General features: G+C 38.9%; 1 protein-coding gene, 3 non-coding genes and 1 pseudogene across 5 annotated transcripts; all 5 read right to left on the reverse strand.

Moving 5' to 3' along the window:
- Positions 1–1,224: 1,224 nt before the first annotated feature.
- On the reverse strand, positions 1,225–1,388 carry LOC140534951 (U1 spliceosomal RNA). The gene has a single exon (XR_011977493.1). It is a non-coding gene; the product is annotated as a U1 spliceosomal RNA (small nuclear RNA).
- Positions 1,389–10,416: 9,028 nt separating this feature from the next.
- On the reverse strand, positions 10,417–10,580 carry LOC140534952 (U1 spliceosomal RNA). Its single transcript, XR_011977494.1, has one exon. It is a non-coding gene; the product is annotated as a U1 spliceosomal RNA (small nuclear RNA).
- Positions 10,581–12,714: 2,134 nt separating this feature from the next.
- Positions 12,715–12,878, reverse strand: LOC140534953 (U1 spliceosomal RNA). The gene has a single exon (XR_011977495.1). It is a non-coding gene; the product is annotated as a U1 spliceosomal RNA (small nuclear RNA).
- A 2,079-nt stretch (positions 12,879–14,957) lies between these two features.
- On the reverse strand, positions 14,958–15,066 carry LOC140534984 (5S ribosomal RNA; annotated as a pseudogene).
- A 1,051-nt stretch (positions 15,067–16,117) lies between these two features.
- armc1l (armadillo repeat containing 1, like) lies at positions 16,118–19,674 on the reverse strand. Of its 2 annotated transcripts, none has more exons than XM_072697030.1 (7): positions 19,640–19,674; positions 18,340–18,507; positions 17,745–17,836; positions 17,457–17,637; positions 17,240–17,356; positions 16,941–17,015; positions 16,118–16,798 (listed from the first exon to the last, which is right to left on the reverse strand). In XM_072697030.1, the coding sequence occupies exons 2-7, from the start codon at positions 18,490–18,492 to the stop codon at positions 16,607–16,609; spliced, it is 810 nt and encodes a 269-aa protein (XP_072553131.1). In that variant the 5' UTR covers positions 18,493–18,507; positions 19,640–19,674; the 3' UTR covers positions 16,118–16,606. The 2 variants fall into 2 exon arrangements, with proteins under 2 accessions (XP_072553131.1, XP_072553132.1); XM_072697031.1 differs by having other exon boundaries at positions 18,340–18,504; positions 19,640–19,668.
- Between the last annotated feature and the right edge of the window lie 103 nt (positions 19,675–19,777).

Genomic DNA, 19,777 nt, shown 5'->3' on the forward strand with positions numbered 1-19,777 from the left:
AGTCTCCTTGAAGGTATATATATATATATACGTAGATACAGACACACATACACACACTATTAAAAATAACCTGTCAGTAGGAGTCAGTATTTATTTAATAGAAGCTGCCAGTTTGGGAAAAGTCTGTTACAGCATGTCAGTGTAGATCAACACTACAACTAACAATCATAATAGTTACTCTCACTTTATTATTTAATATACTATACTATACTATACTATACTATACTATACTATACAATACTATACTATACTATACTATAGTATACTATACAATGCCACAATGCTAAACCCTGAAACTTAAGTGATACAAATGAGCAGTTCTAATATCATTGCTAAGATTTAACATGCAATAATAATATGATACAAATACACAGAAATCAGAGTGATTTAAATGGATGTGGTGAAGTTTTTTTATTGCAGCAAGAAGAAAAGCTGCTCCTTCACAGTCTAAAAGTACACGGACTGTGTGTGAAAGTGAGAGAGCTTTTTCACCCTCTCATTCTCTCACTGAATTATTATGGATTATTGTTAATGAATAAGTTATTTTTACTCCATATTACTTGTTTTTAGAAGTTGTTAAAAACTTACACTGCTAACTCAACATCACTGCTTATGTACAGAAGGAGCAGCTTTTTGGTGCTGCAATAAAGAAGAAAAACTTTAGCACATCCATTAAATCACTGATTTCTGACTTTAAGTGTAATTTTATATTGTAGTAAAAACCTCTCTTAAATAAATACTGACACCTACTGGTAGTTTTTAGTCCATCTTACCTTTGTTCTCAGTATCTCTATTATTCAAAGAAAAAACAAGACTGTAAATGCTTTTTTGTGTTTATAAATACATAAATAAATATACTTAGCGTATGTATGTTGTTGTTTTAACAGACAAAATAAACCTCCCCCCAAAAAACATGGAGAAAATGCGAATGTAGCAGTTGCTCTTTGTTTGAGTTATTCATTTAACACGACTGAACCAACAGAATTGCTTCAGTGATTTGGACTGAATGGTTTTACAGTCGCTGCTGTTAAAGGATGGTTTGTTAGGTGGGTCGTAAATTGATGATTTAGGAGACTCGTTTCTTTTGCTTCTCAGCAGCGCATGAAGACACATAAGCTTAAAACCCCGGAGCCGATTATAAGCTGTAGAGCAACAACCTGGAACCCAACAGCTCCCCTCAGCGGAGACCTGCAGTGAAGCTCAGTCTGTCTTTACCGTGTAAATCAGGGGAGAGCGCGAACGCAGTCCCCCACTACCATAAATTATGCAGTCGAGATTCCCACATTTGGGGAATTCGCAGGGGTCAGCACAGCCGGAGTGCAATGGCTGAGCCTCACCCTGGGTGAACCACCTTCTTGATCATGGTATCTCCCCTGCCAGGTAAGTATGAGTTGTACAGAGTCGATACAGACGAGTCACTCCGTCCTCTCTGTTTCACGTCAATGGTGAAGGCCAGCCACCCAACACACACACACACACACACACACACACACACACACACACACACATAATCTAATAAACACACAATAAAATCCATCAACATTCAACTTCAGAAGATTTCGCTGCTTTATAAACATTTAAAAACAGATATCGATGCTTCCCATCAGCCTTTGCGCCATTCATATACATATAACCAGACCGCCCACTTTCTTAGAGGTCCTGATTCCGGAAGTAAGGGTCCTGTTCATTTTCTCCAGACGTTTCAAAAAGTCATTTAAGAAAGAGTGTGAAATCCTCTGGCGAATCAAACGAAAACGATAACAATCAAAACACTACATAAAACATTTCAGAGCAAGAAATGATGTGGAAAACGAACAAAATGACAATAAAAATGTATTTTACTCATAGGTTGCCGAGAACGATTAAACTACACATCCCACAAAGCACCGCGAGTGGTTTCAACCAATCACATTCCTTACATTTCCTTTTGCATTTGCAATCGCGTCTTTTCTCTGTAATGTTTTGCAAAAATAAATAAATAAATGTTGCCCGGGAAAGTACACGCGGAACGACAACTTAAATTTTTGGGTCCATTTATTACAATACTAAATTTCAAATACACATCCGAGTAAACTTATGCATGTACATCACACAAAAAAGGAAAATAAAACACAGATATATACAAATAATACGGTAGTGGTCTGTGTGATAAGATAAACACAACATTAAAATGACACCACTTTCACTTAAAACATCAATAAACCAGATTTTACTGAAACTCGAACATGAATACTCACTCTGTGTGTAAAAGATCTGTACACACACACCTAAATCACAGAACTCATCTCCTCCTCTCACATTAGCTGTATGAACACAGAGGAAATATTTGGCATACAAACTATAACAAACTGGTGATAAACACTCTACTCATCAATTGTATTTTAGAATTTTTCTTCTAAAATGACCAACTGACCTGTTTAATGGCTGATAAAACTCATCATACACACTGCCTAACCCAGCTATCTCTCTCTGCTAGCAAGCACATAGCACACTACAGCGAATATTCTTCTTCTGTGCTGAAAGCATTCACTCTTACTGGGCTCTGGGCAACTACCCCAGGTGACCAACAAAGGGATATACCCCTATTGTAGCTCTATTAAAGCAAACCAAATCTAATAGGGTGTATTTATTCACCTGGCTACATTTCTCCCCTGCGAAGGAGTAAGCGCCCTCGTTTACTCATTTCCTCCAAATGTACTCTTAACCTCTTTGATAGCTTCCTGGAATAGAACTCTACTTAAACTAGCCAGAATCTGTGTAACTGCTGCGGAGGTATCTACCACTGACTTAGGCTCATGGTGGAGGTTTGAATGTTGTCCTGCATTCACTCTTTTACTTCTGCAAGGTGCAGCTACAGGAACATCCAAAACAGGTTTTGGGGTCTCAGCCTCCGGCATCACAATCTCCATCTCATCATCAGAGATCCCTACTGTTTCTGAACTCCCCTTACTTAAATCAGGCTCAGAACTCTGCACTCTTGTTCCAGGATCATCTACCAATTGTTCTTCTTCTGGATACGCATTTCCAATGGCTTGACTTGGCCTCAACTCCTGAGGCATGCTTTCCATGAAGACAACACCATTTTCCGAATCCTCTGAATCTGATTCGGATTCCAGGGATTGGTGAAACTGAGCCTGTGGAGTCTTAAATCCACGTCGAGGTAGTGGAACGGGAGGATTTGTACATTGTCTAATGTCAACTCTGTTCACTCTCCTTGTTGGGCCTCCTTCCACCGGCTCCACTGTGTAAGTAGTTCCCACTCTATCCACCACTCTGTAGACAGTAGACTTCCAAGCGTCCTGTATTTTGTTACGTCCCAATGGCCTGTTCCTAAGGAATACCAACACACCTGTTTCAATTTCAGGACAATAGACTTTGTTTTTCTGCAAGGCAATTCGCTCAGCGGCCTTCATCTCTGAGTACTGTTTTGCTCTAGCATGGGCTTCACTCAAGCGCCTCTGGTGTACAGCTAACCAGTCGGTTTTCTTGTCACTAGGTTGTTCCCGTCCTAGAAGAGCATCCACGGGCAAGTGAGGCTCAACACCAAACAAAAGGAAATATGGAGAATAACCTGTGGTTGAATGGGGCGTCACATTATAGGCATACACCAGTTCAGGCAAAGACTATCTACGCCATCTACGCTTCTTTTCAGGTGACAGGGAGCGCAACAGGTCATGTAATGTCCTGTTAAAACGCTCACACTGGGCGTTGCCAGTAGGATGGTGTGGGGTAGTTCGGCTTTTCTTCACACCGTACAGTTTACACAGCTCAGATATAACTTCACTTTCAAAGTTACGGCCCTGATCCGAGTGTAGCCTTTCAGGAACACCATACTTCAGGAACCATTCCTTCAAAAGTACTTTTGCCGTGGTATCTGCCTTTTGATCCCGCGTCGCAAACGCCTGCGTGAATTTTGTGAACACATCCGTGACCACTAACACATTCTCTCGACCATCTGTAGAAGGCTCCAATACTGTAAAATCTACAGCAATAACTTCCAGTGGCCTAGAAGCACAGAAAGACTTCATGGGTGGGCGAACTTTAGGCTGTGGCATCTTTGTCAACACACAACGCTGACATCCTTTAATCCATCTTGCCACATCTTCATGCATGCCTATCCAAAAGCATCTGCTTCGCAACAACTGTAGGGTACGTTCAATGCCCTGATGCCCCATAGAGTCGTGAACATACTCCAACACCTTCTCTCTCAGGCTACTGGGCAAAAGCAGCTGAAAACATTCCCCAAGTCGCTCATCATCAATGACCCGATACAGTAACCCTTTCAGTTCCCGGATACTGTCCCAGTGTTTTAACAGTGAAAGGACGGGTTTTGGAAGCTCTTTACGTTCTCTCCCATTAGGTTTTTCATTCCGTTCCCACGAAAAGCACTCAGCACAGGGTCCTGTTGCTGGAATACATGAATGTCCTCCTTAGAATAACCAGGGAAAGTTGGGGTGTTGCCCTGATCTTGACCAACAACACGTTCATCAGCTTCAAGTGCCCTCATCTGGCGAACTTTACAACTTTGAATCCCTGCTGTTATCAGTGCTGGGTCAAGAGCCGTACCTTGATTAATCAGACTGCATACTGCCACACAACCATCAAATTCGGCATCATCTGAGACAGGCTCTGGCTCCCCTGCGAAAGACTGCCTAGAGAGTGCATCAGCAGCCGTGTTGCTCCGGCCTGGCCGATACTGCACATCAAAATCAAAAGCTGATAGCTGAGCAATCCATCTCTGCTCGATTGCCCCAAACTTTCCTGTTTTCAGGTGGCACAATGGGTTATTGTCCGTGAGTACAGTGAATTTGGAACCCAATAAGTAACCACGAAACTTTTCTGTTACCGCCCATTTGAGTGCAAGCAATTCCAGTTTGGTGCTACTATAATTACTGTCGTTCTTCTCCGCATTTCTCAATCGTCGGCTTGCATAGGCAATTACCCTTCTCTCCTCACCTTGTTGCTGGTACAGCACAGCTCCAAGCCCATGACTGCTAGCATCAGTCTCTACTATGAATGGCTGTGTAAAATCAGCAAACCCTAGGATAGGTGCACTCACCAGCTTTTCTTTAAGCAAATCAAAGGCGGCTTGACACTCTTCGGTCCACAACTGTTTTAGCAGTTGATTGGTTTTACTAGGACTTCCAACATTGAGGCATAAATGTACTACCTCATGTAGAGGACCAGCTATTTTCGAAAAACCTTGGATAAAACGCCTGTAATAACTACAGAACCCAAGGAATGATCGCAGATCCTTCAAGGTAGATGGAATTGGCCATTGCTCTACTGCTGCCACTTTTTCTGGGTCTGTGCCTATACCTTGGGCGGATATCTGGTGCCCCAGAAACTTCACCTTTGATTGGAGGAAGTGACATTTCTCCAACTTGATTTTAAGGCCTGTCTCTTTCAGACGCTTAAAAACAGCTTCAAGCCTGTTGAGGTGCTCACCAAATGTTTTTGAATACACCAAAATGTCATCCAAGTACACAAGCATAATCTGGAAGACCAAATCATTCATTGTGGCCTGCATCAGCCTTTGAAACGTTGCAGGTCCATTGCAAACCCCAAACGGCATACGAATAAATTCATATAATCCAAATGGCGTTGAAAAAGCAGTCTTGTGTCTGTCGCCTTCCTCCACTGCTACCTGATGATAGCCACTTGCTAGGTCCAGAGTTGAAAAATACTGCGCTCCCCGCAGGGCATCAAAACTTTCATCGATGCGTGGCAGAGGGAAAGCATCTCTTTTGGTCTTATGATTTAACTTCCGGTAGTCTACACACAGCCTTATACTACCATCTGTTTTCCGTACCAGCACTATAGGGGATGCATAGGCACTGCTGCTCTCTTGTATGACACCTTTCCTTAGCAGTTTAGAAATGTGCTCTTGCACTTCACGGTACTGGTTGGGCGGAATCCGGCGGTATGGCTGTGTAACTGGCTCATCGTCAACTAGATGTATTTCATGCTTAACCTTCTCAGTGTAGCCAAGGTCCTCATCTTCTACTGCAAAAACATCAGAGTACTTAGCCAGTAATGCTTGCAACTGGGACTGTTGGCTAGCATTGCCACCAATGTCAAGCTTGTCCAGAATTGACTGCATTTCACCATCATTAGGCCCATCACCAACATCAAGCATGATCTGTTCAATATCAGCTGAAATCCTTTGAAACTTCACTGCACACTGTGGTTCATTACCCATGCATTCTACTCGTGACAAAATACCCAATCTTTTCCGAGGGGGAAGCCAAACATCCTCCGAAGAAAGATTTAATATCTGTACTGGAAATGTGCAACCACTAGAACCAACTAGTGTGGGAATGACTATCAGGCCTCCTGGTAGTTGCAGGTTAAGGGGTTCGAGCAGCATTGGTTGATTGTTACTTGCACTTTTTGATGCTCTCTTTGCTATGATGGTCACCAGAGATTCTGCTGGAATGTGCTCAGTATCTTTCCCGGCTACACGAGCTACCTCTTTCCTACTGAACTCGCACTTCTGCATTTTCTGAAAAACATTCCTCCAGTTTGAATCCAGTTTTCCCCCTAGGGTGGTATCAAACTCCGCATACACAAGTTGTCTGCAATGGCTGATAATGTTCATCCCAATGATACATTGAACTGACTGTTCAGCATTCTGAGGATCTTTGACTACCAAAAACCCACAATCGGGCATCCTTAGACCCATGGCCCTAACCTCCAACTCAAGATATCCAAGGTATGGTATCTCTAAACCGTTAGCTGCCGTCAACTTAAGCCAGCCAGTAGTGAGCAACATATCATTATCTTCCCCAGACAGATGATTCCTAAAGAACTGTTCAGTAATAGTACTCACTTGGCTACCTGTATCCAATAAGCATGGAGTTTTCACCCCACCAACCTCAAGCTCAACCACTGGACAGGTTCCAATGGCATGCTGTATTAAACGATCATGAGGAGGGTGTACATTATCTGAGTCTTTAGGGCCCCCCCAGATTGCCCGACTCACAACAACTGGGGGCTCTCGTTTCCCTGAGAGCTAGTAGAGGGGGGTGCCATCCTTCTGGAACCTGGTCTTTGTGGACAGTATTTGGAAATATGGCCAGGAGTCTCACACTTGAAACAGATTGGTTTTCCATCTTCTGTGTACCTTGGTTTCACCCTAGGCCTGCTGACAGTACTACTTGCACTACCCCTGTGTACTGTAAGATCCTTCACTGCTTGGGTCAATTCACTTATGGCATTGCTTTGCTGTACTACCACTTTAACCACGTCTTCTAGGGTAACTGATGGGGGTTCATGCACCTGAAGAGCTGAACACTGTACCAGACCACTACCACTACCTTTTGGTCTAACTGCCTTGGCCTTTGCAGAAGATTCTTCTAGAAACCACAACTGAGCCTCCTCTCTCACATCTATCATAGATGAATCAGGGTGATTTCTAACATATTTTCGGAACTCCCTCCTAAGAGAAGAATCCCTGACCCCTTCTATGAATCGGTCCCTCAGCACTAATCTCTCATTAATCATGAAATCAGGAGAACATTTCACTAACAAGCTAAGAGCTTGGGCCAAAGCATGTGAAAACTCTCTTATATCTTCCCCATCCTGCTGTCTACGGCTGTAGAAGCTATGCAACAACTGAGGTGTACTGCGTTTGTCACGAAAGGCATCTCTGAGGTAGGTGAACAAATCACTAGCATTGCTAATGTCAGAATCACCGCGCATGCGTGCCTCCTCTAGAGCCGGGCCTCTTAACAGTGACATTACAAAATCATATTGGTCATGATCAGACAAATTTCTAGCACGTAGTACACGTTCAACTTCTTCAATGAAGTCATCAATATGCCTGCCATCTTTATCAAACTCACCACTGAAAGGAACAATGTGTCTTTCCCTTGGAACATAAACATAGGATCTGTTACTGAGGGTAGCTATAGTTGCCATAGCTTCCTCATGCTTAGCATGCAACTCTCTGATCTGTTCATGCAAGTCTGGTTCTGGCTCTTGCACATGTGGTCCTGGTTGTTCGTCACTTGACTGAGACATAGTAACGCTACAGTCTTTTCAGTCCCTACCACAACCCTGGCAAAGGATGAGGTTTCTCTTCCACCAACAGCAGCTGACACCACGACTTCACTGGAACAATGTCTTTGTTGCAGTCTCTCCGCGTCGCCCTCTGGAGCGCTGATGTTGACCGGAAGTGCCACCACCACAACTGCTGAGCATCCGATTGTCCTCCAGGCCTCACGGTTCCTCCACCCTGTTCTTCACCACTACCGTATTATGTTCAGACTTGTATGATGCATACACATAAAAACCCTAACATTTCCTTAGTAATTAAACGGGCCCCACTCCTGGTACCAAAAATTGTTGCCCGGGAAAGTACACGCGGAACGACAACTTAAATTTTTGGGTCCATTTATTACAATACTAAATTTCAAATACACATCCGAGTAAACTTATGCATGTACATCACACAAAAAAGGAAAATAAAACACAGATATATACAAATAATACGGTAGTGGTCTGTGTGATAAGATAAACACAACATTAAAATGACACCACTTTCACTTAAAACATCAATAAACCAGATTTTACTGAAACTCGAACATGAATACTCACTCTGTGTGTAAAAGATCTGTACACACACACCTAAATCACAGAACTCATCTCCTCCTCTCACATTAGCTGTATGAACACAGAGGAAATATTTGGCATACAAACTATAACAAACTGGTGATAAACACTCTACTCATCAATTGTATTTTAGAATTTTTCTTCTAAAATGACCAACTGACCTGTTTAATGGCTGATAAAACTCATCATACACACTGCCTAACCCAGCTATCTCTCTCTGCTAGCAAGCACATAGCACACTACAGCGAATATTCTTCTTCTGTGCTGAAAGCATTCACTCTTACTGGGCTCTGGGCAACTACCCCAGGTGACCAACAAAGGGATATACCCCTATTGTAGCTCTATTAAAGCAAACCAAATCTAATAGGGTGTATTTATTCACCTGGCTACATAAATAAATAAACAAATAAATAAAAATCACACACACACACAGCTGTGTGTCAGAAGGGGGGGGGGGACAGTAAAAGTGTAGTCCATGTAGTCCATCCTGTCATTCTACAGTTTTATTAAATACGAACATTGTGCATTTACTCACTAATCCAGCTGTTTATGTTCCTGAACACTTCATAATAATAAGCACCAGCAGACAGTCTCCTTGAAGGTATATATATATATATATACGTAGATACAGACACACATACACACACTATTAAAAATAACCTGTCAGTAGGAGTCAGTATTTATTTAATAGAAGCTGCCAGTTTGGGAAAAGTCTGTTACAGCATGTCAGTGTAGATCAACACTACAACTAACAATCATAATAGTTACTCTCACTTTATTATTTAATATACTATACTATACTATACTATACTATACTATACTATACTATACTATACTATACTATACAATGCCACAATGCTAAACCCTGAAACGTAAGTGATACAAATGAGCAGTTCTAATATCATTGCTAAGATTTAACATGCAATAATAATATGATTCAAATACACAGAAATCAGAGTGATTTAAATGGATATGGTGAAGTTTTTTTATTGCAGCAAGAAGAAAAGCTGCTCCTTCACAGTCTAAAAGTACACGGATTGTGTGTGAAAGTGAGAAAGCTTTTTCACCCTCTCATTCTCTCACTGAATTATTATGGATTATTGTTAATGAATAAGTTATTTTTACTCCATATTACTTGTTTTTAGAAGTTGTTAAAAACTTACACTGCTAACTCAACATTACTGCTTATGTACAGAAGGAGCAGCTTTTTGGTGCTGCAATAAAGAAGAAAAACTTTAGCACATCCATTAAATCACTGATTTCTGATTTTAAGTGTAATTTTATATTGTAGTAAAAACCTCTCTTAAATAAATACTGACACCTACTGGTAGTTTTTAGTCCATCTTACCTTTGTTCTCAGTATCTCTATTATTCAAAGAAAAAAAAAGACTGTAAATGCTTTTTGTGTGTTTATAAATACATAAATAAATATACTTAGCGTATGTATGTTGTTGTTTTAACAGACAAAATAAACCTCCCCCCAAAAAACATGGAGAAAATGCGAATGTAGCAGTTGCTCTTTGTTTGAGTTATTCATTTAACACGACTGAACCAACAGAATTGCTTCAGTGATTTGGACTGAATGGTTTTACAGTCGCTGCTGTTAAAGGATGGTTTGTTAGGTGGGTCGTAAATTGATGATTTAGGAGACTCGTTTCTTTTGCTTCTCAGCAGCGCATGAAGACACATAAGCTTAAAACCCCGGAGCCGATTATAAGCTGTAGAGCAACAACCTGGAACCCAACAGCTCTCCTCAGCGGAGACCTGCAGTGAAGCTCAGTCTGTCTTTACCGTGTAAATCAGGGGAGAGCGCGAACGCAGTCCCCCACTACCATAAATTATGCAGTCGAGATTCCCACATTTGGGGAATTCGCAGGGGTCAGCACAGCCGGAGTGCAATGGCTGAGCCTCACCCTGGGTGAACCACCTTCTTGATCATGGTATCTCCCCTGCCAGGTAAGTATGAGTTGTACAGAGTCGATACAGACGAGTCACTCCGTCCTCTCTGTTTCACGTCAATGGTGAAGGCCAGCCACCCAACACACACACACACACACACACACACACACACACACACACACACACACACACACACACACACACACACACACACACATAATCTAATAAACACAATAAAATCCATCAACATTCAACTTCAGAAGATTTCGCTGCTTTATAAACATTTAAAAACAGATATCGATGCTTCCCATCAGCCTTTGCGCCATTCATATACATATAACCAGACCGCCCACTTTCTTAGAGGTCCTGATTCCGGAAGTAAGGGTCCTGTTCATTTTCTCCAGACGTTTCAAAAAGTCATTTAAGAAAGAGTGTGAAATCCTCTGGCGAATCAAACGAAAACGATAACAATCAAAACACTACATAAAACATTTCAGAGCAAGAAATGATGTGGAAAACGAACGAAATGACAATAAAAATGTATTTTACTCATAGGTTGCCGAGAACGATTAAACTACATATCCCACAAAGCACCGCGAGTGGTTTCAACCAATCACATTCCTTACATTTCCTTTTGCATTTGCAATCGCGTCTTTTCTCTGTAATGTTTTGCAAAAATAAATAAATAAACAAATAAATAAACAAATAAATAAAAATCACACACACACACACACACACACACACACACACACACACACACACACACAGCTGTGTGTCAGAAGGGGGGGGGGCAGTAAAAGTGTAGTCTATGTACTCACCCAGATTCCTACAGTCTTCGAGAGCAGCCTGTCAATCAAAGAAACGTAAACTTAGAGGTCTTTATTTATTCATTTATTTATATTTTATTAGAGAAGCAGATAAGCAATATTCTACAGTTTTATTAAATACGAACATTGTGCATTTACTCACTAATCCAGCTGTTTATGTTCCTGAACACTTCATAATAATAAGCACCAGCAGACAGTCTCCTTGAAGGTATATATATATATATACGTAGATACAGACACACATACACACACTATTAAAAATAACCTGTCAGTAGGAGTCAGTATTTATTTAATGGAAGCTGCCAGTTTGGGAAAAGTCTGTTACAGCATGTCAGTGTAGATCAACACTACAACTAACAATCATAATAGTTACTCTCACTTTATTATTTAATATACTATACTATACTATACTATACTATACTATACAATGCCACAATGCTAAACCCTGAAACTTAAGTGATACAAATGAGCAGTTCTAATATCATCACTAAGACTTAAAATGCAATAATAATATGATTCAAATACACAGAAATCAGAGTGATTTAAATGGATATGGTGAAGTTTTTTTATTGCAGCAAGAAGAAAAGCTGCTCCTTCACAGTCTAAAAGTACACAGATTGTGTGTGAAAGTGAGAGAGCTTTTTCACCCTCTCATTCTCTCACTGAATTATTATGGATTATTGTTAATGAATAAGTTATTTTTACTCCATATTACTTGTTTTTAGAAGTTGTTAAAAACTTACACTGCTAACTCAACATCACTGCTTATGTACAGAAGGAGCAGCTTTTTGGTGCTGCAATAAAGAAGAAAAACTTTAGCACATCCATTAAATCACTGATTTCTGATTTTAAGTGTAATTTTATATTGTAGTAAAAACCTCTCTTAAATAAATACTGACACCTACTGGTAGTTTTTAGTCCATCTTACCTTTGTTCTCAGTATCTCTATTATTCAAAGAAAAAAAAAGACTGTAAATGCTTTTTGTGTGTTTATAAATACATAAATAAATATACTTAGCGTATGTATGTTGTTGTTTTAACAGACAAAATAAACCTCCCCCCAAAAAACATGGAGAAAATGCGAATGTAGCAGTTGCTCTTTGTTTGAGTTATTCATTTAACACGACTGAACCAACAGAATTGCTTCAGTGATTTGGACTGAATGGTTTTACAGTCGCTGCTGTTAAAGGATGGTTTGTTAGTTGTGTCGTAAATTGATGATTTAGGAGATTCGTTTCTTTTGCTTCTCAGCAGCGCAAGAAGACACATAAGCTTAAAACCCCGGAGCCGATTATAAGCAACAACCTGGAACCCAACAGCTCCCCTCAGCAGAGACCTGCAGTGAAGCTCAGTCTGTCTTTACCGTGTAAATCAGGGGAGAGCGCGAACGCAGTCCCCCACTACCATAAATTATGCAGTCGAGATTCCCACATTTGGGGAATTCGCAGGGGTCAGCACAGCCGGAGTGCAATGGCTGAGCCTCACCCTGGGTGAACCACCTTCTTGATCATGGTATCTCCCCTGCCAGGTAAGTATGAGTTGTACAGAGTCGATACAGACGAGTCAGTCCGTCCTCTCTGTTTCACGTCAATGGTGAAGGCCAGCCACCCAACACACACACACACACACACACACACACACACACACACACACACACACACACACACACACACACACACACACACACACACAGACATAATCTAATAAACACACAATAAAATCCATCAACATTCAACTTCAGAAGATTTCGCTGCTTTATAAACATTTAAAAACAGATATCGATGCTTCCCATCAGCCTTTGCGCCATTCATATACATATAACCAGACCGCCCACTTTCTTAGAGGTCCTGATTCCGGAAGTAAGGATCCTGTTCATTTTCTCCAGACGTTTCAAAAAGTCATTTAAGAAAGAGTGTGAAATCCTCTGGCGAATCAAACGAAAACGATAACAATCAAAACACTACATAAAACATTTCAGAGCAAGAAATGATGTGGAAAACGAACAAAATGACAATAAAAATGTATTTTACTCATAGGTTGCCGAGAACGATTAAACTACACATCCCACAAAGCACCGCGAGTGGTTTCAACCAATCACATTCCTTACATTTCCTTTTGCATTTGCAATCGCGTCTTTTCTCTGTAATGTTTTGCAAAAATAAATAAATAAATAAATAAACAAATAAACAAATAAATAAAAATCACACACACACACACACACAGCTGTGTGTCTGAAGGGGGGGGGGCAGTAAAAGTGTAGTCTATGTACTCACCCTGATTCCTACAGTCTTCGAGAGCAGCCTGTCAATCAAAGAAACGTAAACTTAGAGGTCTTTATTTATTCATTTATTTATATTTTATTAGAGAAGCAGATAAGCAATATTCTACAGTTTTATTAAATACGAACATTGTGCATTTACTCACTAATCCAGCTGTTTATGTTCCTGAACACTTCATAATAATAAGCACCAGCAGACAGTCTCCTTGAAGGTATATATATATATATATACGTAGATACAGACACACATACACACACTATTAAAAATAACCTGTCAGTAGGAGTCAGTATTTATTTAATGGAAGCTGCCAGTTTGGGAAAAGTCTGTTACAGCATGTCAGTGTAGATCAACACTACAACTAACAATCATAATAATTACTCTCACTTTATTATTTAATATACTATACTATACTATACTATACTATACTATACTATAGTATACAATGCCACAATGCTAAACCCTGAAACGTAAGTGATACAAATGAGCAGTTCTAATATCATTGCTAAGATTTAACATGCAATAATAATATGATACAAATACACAGAAATCAGAGTGATTTAAATGGATATGGTGAAGTTTTTTTATTGCAGCAAGAAGAAAAGCTGCTCCTTCACAGTCTAAAAGTACACGGATTGTGTGTGAAAGTGAGAGAGCTTTTTCACCCTCTCATTCTCTCACTGAATTATTATGGATTATTTTTAATGAATAAGTTATTTTTACTCCATATTACTTGTTTTTAGTTGTTAAAAACTTACACTGCTAACTCAACATCACTGCTTATGTACAGAAGGAGCAGCTTTTTGTTGCTGCAATAAAGAAGAAAAACTTTAGCACATCCATTAAATCACTGATTTCTGACTTTAAAGTGTAATTTTATATTGTAGTAAAAACCTCTCTTAAATAAATACTGACACCTACTGGTAGTTTTTTAGTCCATCTTACCTTTGTTCTCAGTATCTCTATTATTCAAAGAAAAAAAAAAGACTGTAAATGCTTTTTTGTGTTTATAAATACATAAATAAATATACTTAACGTATGTATGTTGTTGTTTTAACTAACAACAACAACCAAGTTACCCATTAAAACCAACAATCATATATGTAAAATAATTAAGAGAAAGTGATATGGGAAAAATCTGTTACAGTATTTTCATATAAATCAACACTACAAAATATTAATATTATATTATAGAACATTTGTCATATATTGAAAATATTTACAAATGAATGCGAAATTATGAATTCCTTTTTAAATAAAAAACGTTTTAAATAATATTACATAAAACCATATCTGAAAATATAGAGAGAAAAAAAAAGTGAGAGAGATTGTGTGTAAAAGCTTACAGCACCTGGTATTCCCAGGCGGTCTCCCATCCAAGCACTAACCAGGCCCGACCCTGCTTAGCTTCCGAGATCAGGCATTCTCAGGGTGGTGTGGCCGTAAGCGAAAGCAGGTCTCACAACAAGACCATTTATGAGATCAGCCGCTTCTTTCTGTACTAATACAGATTTAACACACAAGCTAAAAGCTGAACAACTCTGGATAAGAGAATTGGAAAACCAAAAAAAGAAAAACACTTGTCCAAAGCTGAACAAAACCGGATTAAAATGAGATAATAAAACAGTCTACTGACTATATAGTTACATATATATATATATAGTTATATATATATATATATATATATAGTTATATATATATATATATATATATAGTTATATATATATATATATATATATATAGTTATATATATATATATATATATATATATATATAGTTATATATATATATAGTTATATATATATATATATATAGTTATATATATATATAGTTATATATATATATATATATAGTTATATATATATATATAGTTATATATATATATATAGTTATATATATATATATATAGTTATATATATATATAGTTATATATATATATATATATATATATATATAGTTATATATATATATATAACTTATATATATAGTTATATATAACAGATTTAATCAGGAGAATACCCAACACAGCTATATAGTTATTTTTTAACAAAGATATTTTACATAAAAACGTGCCATTTGTGTATTTTTCAGTATTCAAATGATTTAATGCAGTTATTAGTGGTCTAGTTTTCCAGATATGCAAAAACCATCAATACTCTATATGCACAGCTACTATTAAAACAATGCATTTGATTTTTCATTTTAAGCATCTCACTACCCTACATCTGTTAGGCAGCCAGCAGAAGTACAGTTGTGTAACTGCAGTGTACAAAACATGGTTGTAAACCAGAGTGTAAAATCAGAAAGTAGTTCTTCCACCAGTAGTTTTTTTTCCCCACAGCTAATTAACTTACTGAAACCAACCTAAGCTTGGTTGATTGTATTTGGTGCGAAAATCCTCTCCTTGTAGTTTGCTGTGATCTTTCCAGGCTTCCCGGCTTGTAAACAGTGTTAACAACCAAAATATTTTTTCCATGTACTTTATTAGGAACACTTTTTTGAGACAGAATAAACTCTGCACCTTAAAAAAAAAGAAAATCAATATGCCCATATGTACACAGTTAATCAACTGAACAGGAAAACAGAAATAGTCACATACACAAAGACAAACTTGACAGACAGAAGAAAACTGGAACACCGGAGATGTTAAACAAAAGGTGTCTTTTCCTGCTGGATATTACAATGCCACTTTACATATCATTTTTGAACTAAGTAGACAGACCTGCACTACACTGTAGCTGCTTGGTATTTGTATGGCAACCAATCTGCTTCATACATAACATTTCATTTGCTTGATGGTCCTGGAGGATATTTTCATGCAGCAGAATTATCTGCTCATGAGAAAATTAAGCTAAACATTGAAGGTAGTCAAAAATGGATTGCCTATAAGTGCCTCCTATTTTACAGCTTTAACATTTGGCTTACCCAATTCCATTAAATACCTCCCTGTTGTGGTTCAGATATTTACATATGACAACACCCCAAGCTTCACCAGTAGAAGGTTTTAGTAAGAAAACTAGCAGCTGTGTTTAACCAGCTTCCACTGGACTCCTGTTTGGCTGTAGTGCGAGAGACAGCACGGTCAAGCTCCTTTTCTGGGCTTTCATCTTCTGGCAGATAATCTGGAAGCTGGGAATTCTCCTCTATCTGCCTGCCTGTAGTGTTGAGTGGGACGAGAACCTGTCATGGACAATATTATAAAAAAAATAATAATCAATGAGTGTGAGTGAGTTGGAGTGTACAGATAAGACATAAATCCTAACCTATACCCATACAAACGCCTGGCAGACAAATCCATAAGAGTGGATTTCATCCTACCTACCTCCTCACCACTTTCATTCTTCACCACTTGCTGAGCTGAAAGCACTTTCGTCGAAGCAATGGCTGAAGCCAGACTCTGAACAGGAGACATGGGATATTTTCCATTGAATTTATTTAGCACGTTTCAGTGCAGACGAATACAATTACATAATAAGTTACAAAACAAATTCTCTCTGTTTGTGCCGTGAACATAGATGACCATTAATACTAGTCAGCTAAAGGTGATGTTATGGACAAAAAAATATTATTTACCATGAAAACAATAGTAAACTCTATGGGCAGACTGAACATATACTGTACCTCAGTGGGCAGATCTGCACGCACACGCACTGTGCATCTCTTCAGAGCCATCTGGAATGTGAAACTAATCACTCCTTTAACCTTCAAAAGAGCCTCCTCACACACACCTCGCTGATCCTGTAAAATATTGAAGGAGGGTATATCACTGTGTGTAACTGCGAAGTATTATTTACTGTTTTTCACTTTGGCATCCGACACAAAATGTACACACACTTACAGTCCCATCCAAACCCTGTATGTGCAGAGTGACTGATTTGGCTTTTTTATTGGAGCTGTTGATGAAGAACTGAGGTTTATTCTTCCTTCTTGGCTGCTCTGGAGTTCTGAAGGTCTCTGTGGCACTCAACACACTGTGCACCTCTTTAGTGAGATCTGTTATGTCGCTATTTAATGCTGTGCTGGAGAAACAAAGAGGATATTAATTAGTGCAGAACTCCATTACTAATGTATTAATTAGTGCAGAATTCCATTACTAATAAAATGTCTGCAGACCTAAGAGACTCACTTTTCCATCAGTGCCTCCAGAGTCACCATCATGCCGAGCTCGTTCTTCATGCTGTTAACGTTTTGAGATGATTCTGCCAGATACCTCAGGGTCTACATGGTATAAAAGATATGGTACATTAATGTGGCTGCATGTTTTAACTCTAAAACTGTGCTAAATTAATATGGAGTTTGGAAATGTTATGGTAGCACTAGAAACATTACAGCTAACCCCTGTAATGATTTCCTATCCATGCCTAGAAATCAGCCGGGCTTCTGATACCATATAAACCCATAGTCCTGACCCAGAGAATACTTTCCAAGTTGATGTCTATGGTGAGATGACAACTTTGGCAAATGGAGTTGAACATCAAGCAGACTATACTTTATTATTGTTGCTTTTATTCTTGTTTTGATTATTATTGTTAATATCCGGTGTCTTGTCTCCTCTCAAGGTTTCTTCCTCTCAATCTGAGGGAGTTTTTCATTGTTCCACTGTTGCCACTAGCTTGGTCAAAAGAGGCTTGGACCTAGATCTCTGTCAAGCTGCTTTGTGACAAAAATTGTTGTGAAAAGCACTATATAAATAAATTTGAACTGAATTGAATTGAATATACCTGGAGAGTGGCAAAAACTACTTGAGTGTCTTTGTGGTCTAGAAATAGCACAAGGCCTGGTAAACATCCCTGGTCCTGGACAATAGCCTCTCGATTCTGAGGCTCAGACGCAAGATCCCGCAGCTGAGACACCACCGACAACGCATCCATCATCTTACTGTATATCTGCTGAAGGAAGGTAAATGGACAAAATCAGACAGGACTTGATGAATGCTGATATAGAAAAGTAAATATGTACAATTAAAACAAACAAAAACAAAAAACAGGCTAGACTTAACATACTGAAATGAGATTATAGCTGTACAACATAGCTGTGGGCAACAGTATGTTTTTGTTGTGATAAATCATCACACAACATGCTTTTCTGAGTGTACCGTGGATATTGTCAGTACTGTAAAAACACTGACCCAACTGCATGTCTCATTGCAAAGAGAGATATGCTAAACACCTCAACATATTCCCATTAAATAAATTAACAGATTTAATGAGGTGCAGTGCGTCGCTGCTGTTGAGACTAAACCTTGTATCTGCAAAACTGTACGTTTCCATGAAACAGAATAAAAGTAGACAATTAACTTGAACATTTTAAATGAGTCTGATGTGTGTTTTTGGCTACTTATCATCTACAGGGTGTTCTTTATATATATATATATATATATATATATATATATATATATATATATATATATATATATATCATATCTCATCTGCTCTGACTGCAACCGTTACAAAATCAGTGCTCATGGCTTTAATAGCTACTTTATTTTACTCAACAAACTCCAGTATGAAAATATACATGTTAGAGTAGTATAACAGCCTTGCCTCAAGCTTATTGTTTGCGTTATTCATTAGAAAACTGTGTGATTTCTGAACGAACTCAGAAAGGAGAGTCGTGAGCAAGTCAGCTGGGGCGAGGAGCTAGCTAGTACACTAATGCTAGCTAACGTAGATATCCAAGTTAGCTAGTTAACTATGTCTTACAGGTGATTTATTTAGCTATATAATTAATAATTAATAACTGCTTTATGTACACACATCCAACATCAACAACAGGCGTGCAGCTTCAACAAATCTGTGAGTAAACAAACGAGTTAGCTTAGCTTAGCGTTAGCACGGGCACCAATGGTCGTTAGATAGCAATTAGCTAGCTAGCACGTTACACGTTGCCGTTAGTTCAGCTAGCCTTCCGAGCTGCTTAGCTAACTCCTACCGTCGGCGTTAACTCATTATCTTGTCATTCCGTCCTAAAACACTTAATTAAGTGTATTTCGCCCAATTATTTCGTTAAACGATCGCTTACCGCAGGCCGGTCCAAACTCGCTGGCCACGCCAATACGAATTTCGCACTCTTTCCGCAAAACCCCATTGGTCCAAAATCGGCGCGGACGAAACAAGATTCTTCGATATGATTGGCTGGACTCAGCCCATTTCCTCTGCG

Source organism: Salminus brasiliensis, chromosome 14 (genome assembly GCF_030463535.1).
Source record: "Salminus brasiliensis chromosome 14, fSalBra1.hap2, whole genome shotgun sequence".
NCBI classification, from domain to species: domain Eukaryota; kingdom Metazoa; phylum Chordata; class Actinopteri; order Characiformes; family Bryconidae; genus Salminus; species Salminus brasiliensis.

Coding starts and splice junctions, on each gene's coding strand:
- armc1l (XM_072697030.1), bottom strand. CDS start 18,492: ATGATGGATGCGTTGTCGGTGGTGTCTCAGCTGCGGGATCTTGCGTCT. Junction 17,837..18,339: donor TAGTTTTTGCCACTCTCCAG/GTATATTCAATT, acceptor TATACCATGTAG/ACCCTGAGGTATCTGGCAGA. Junction 16,799..16,940: donor AGAATGAAAGTGGTGAGGAG/GTAGGTAGGATG, acceptor TGTCCATGACAG/GTTCTCGTCCCACTCAACAC.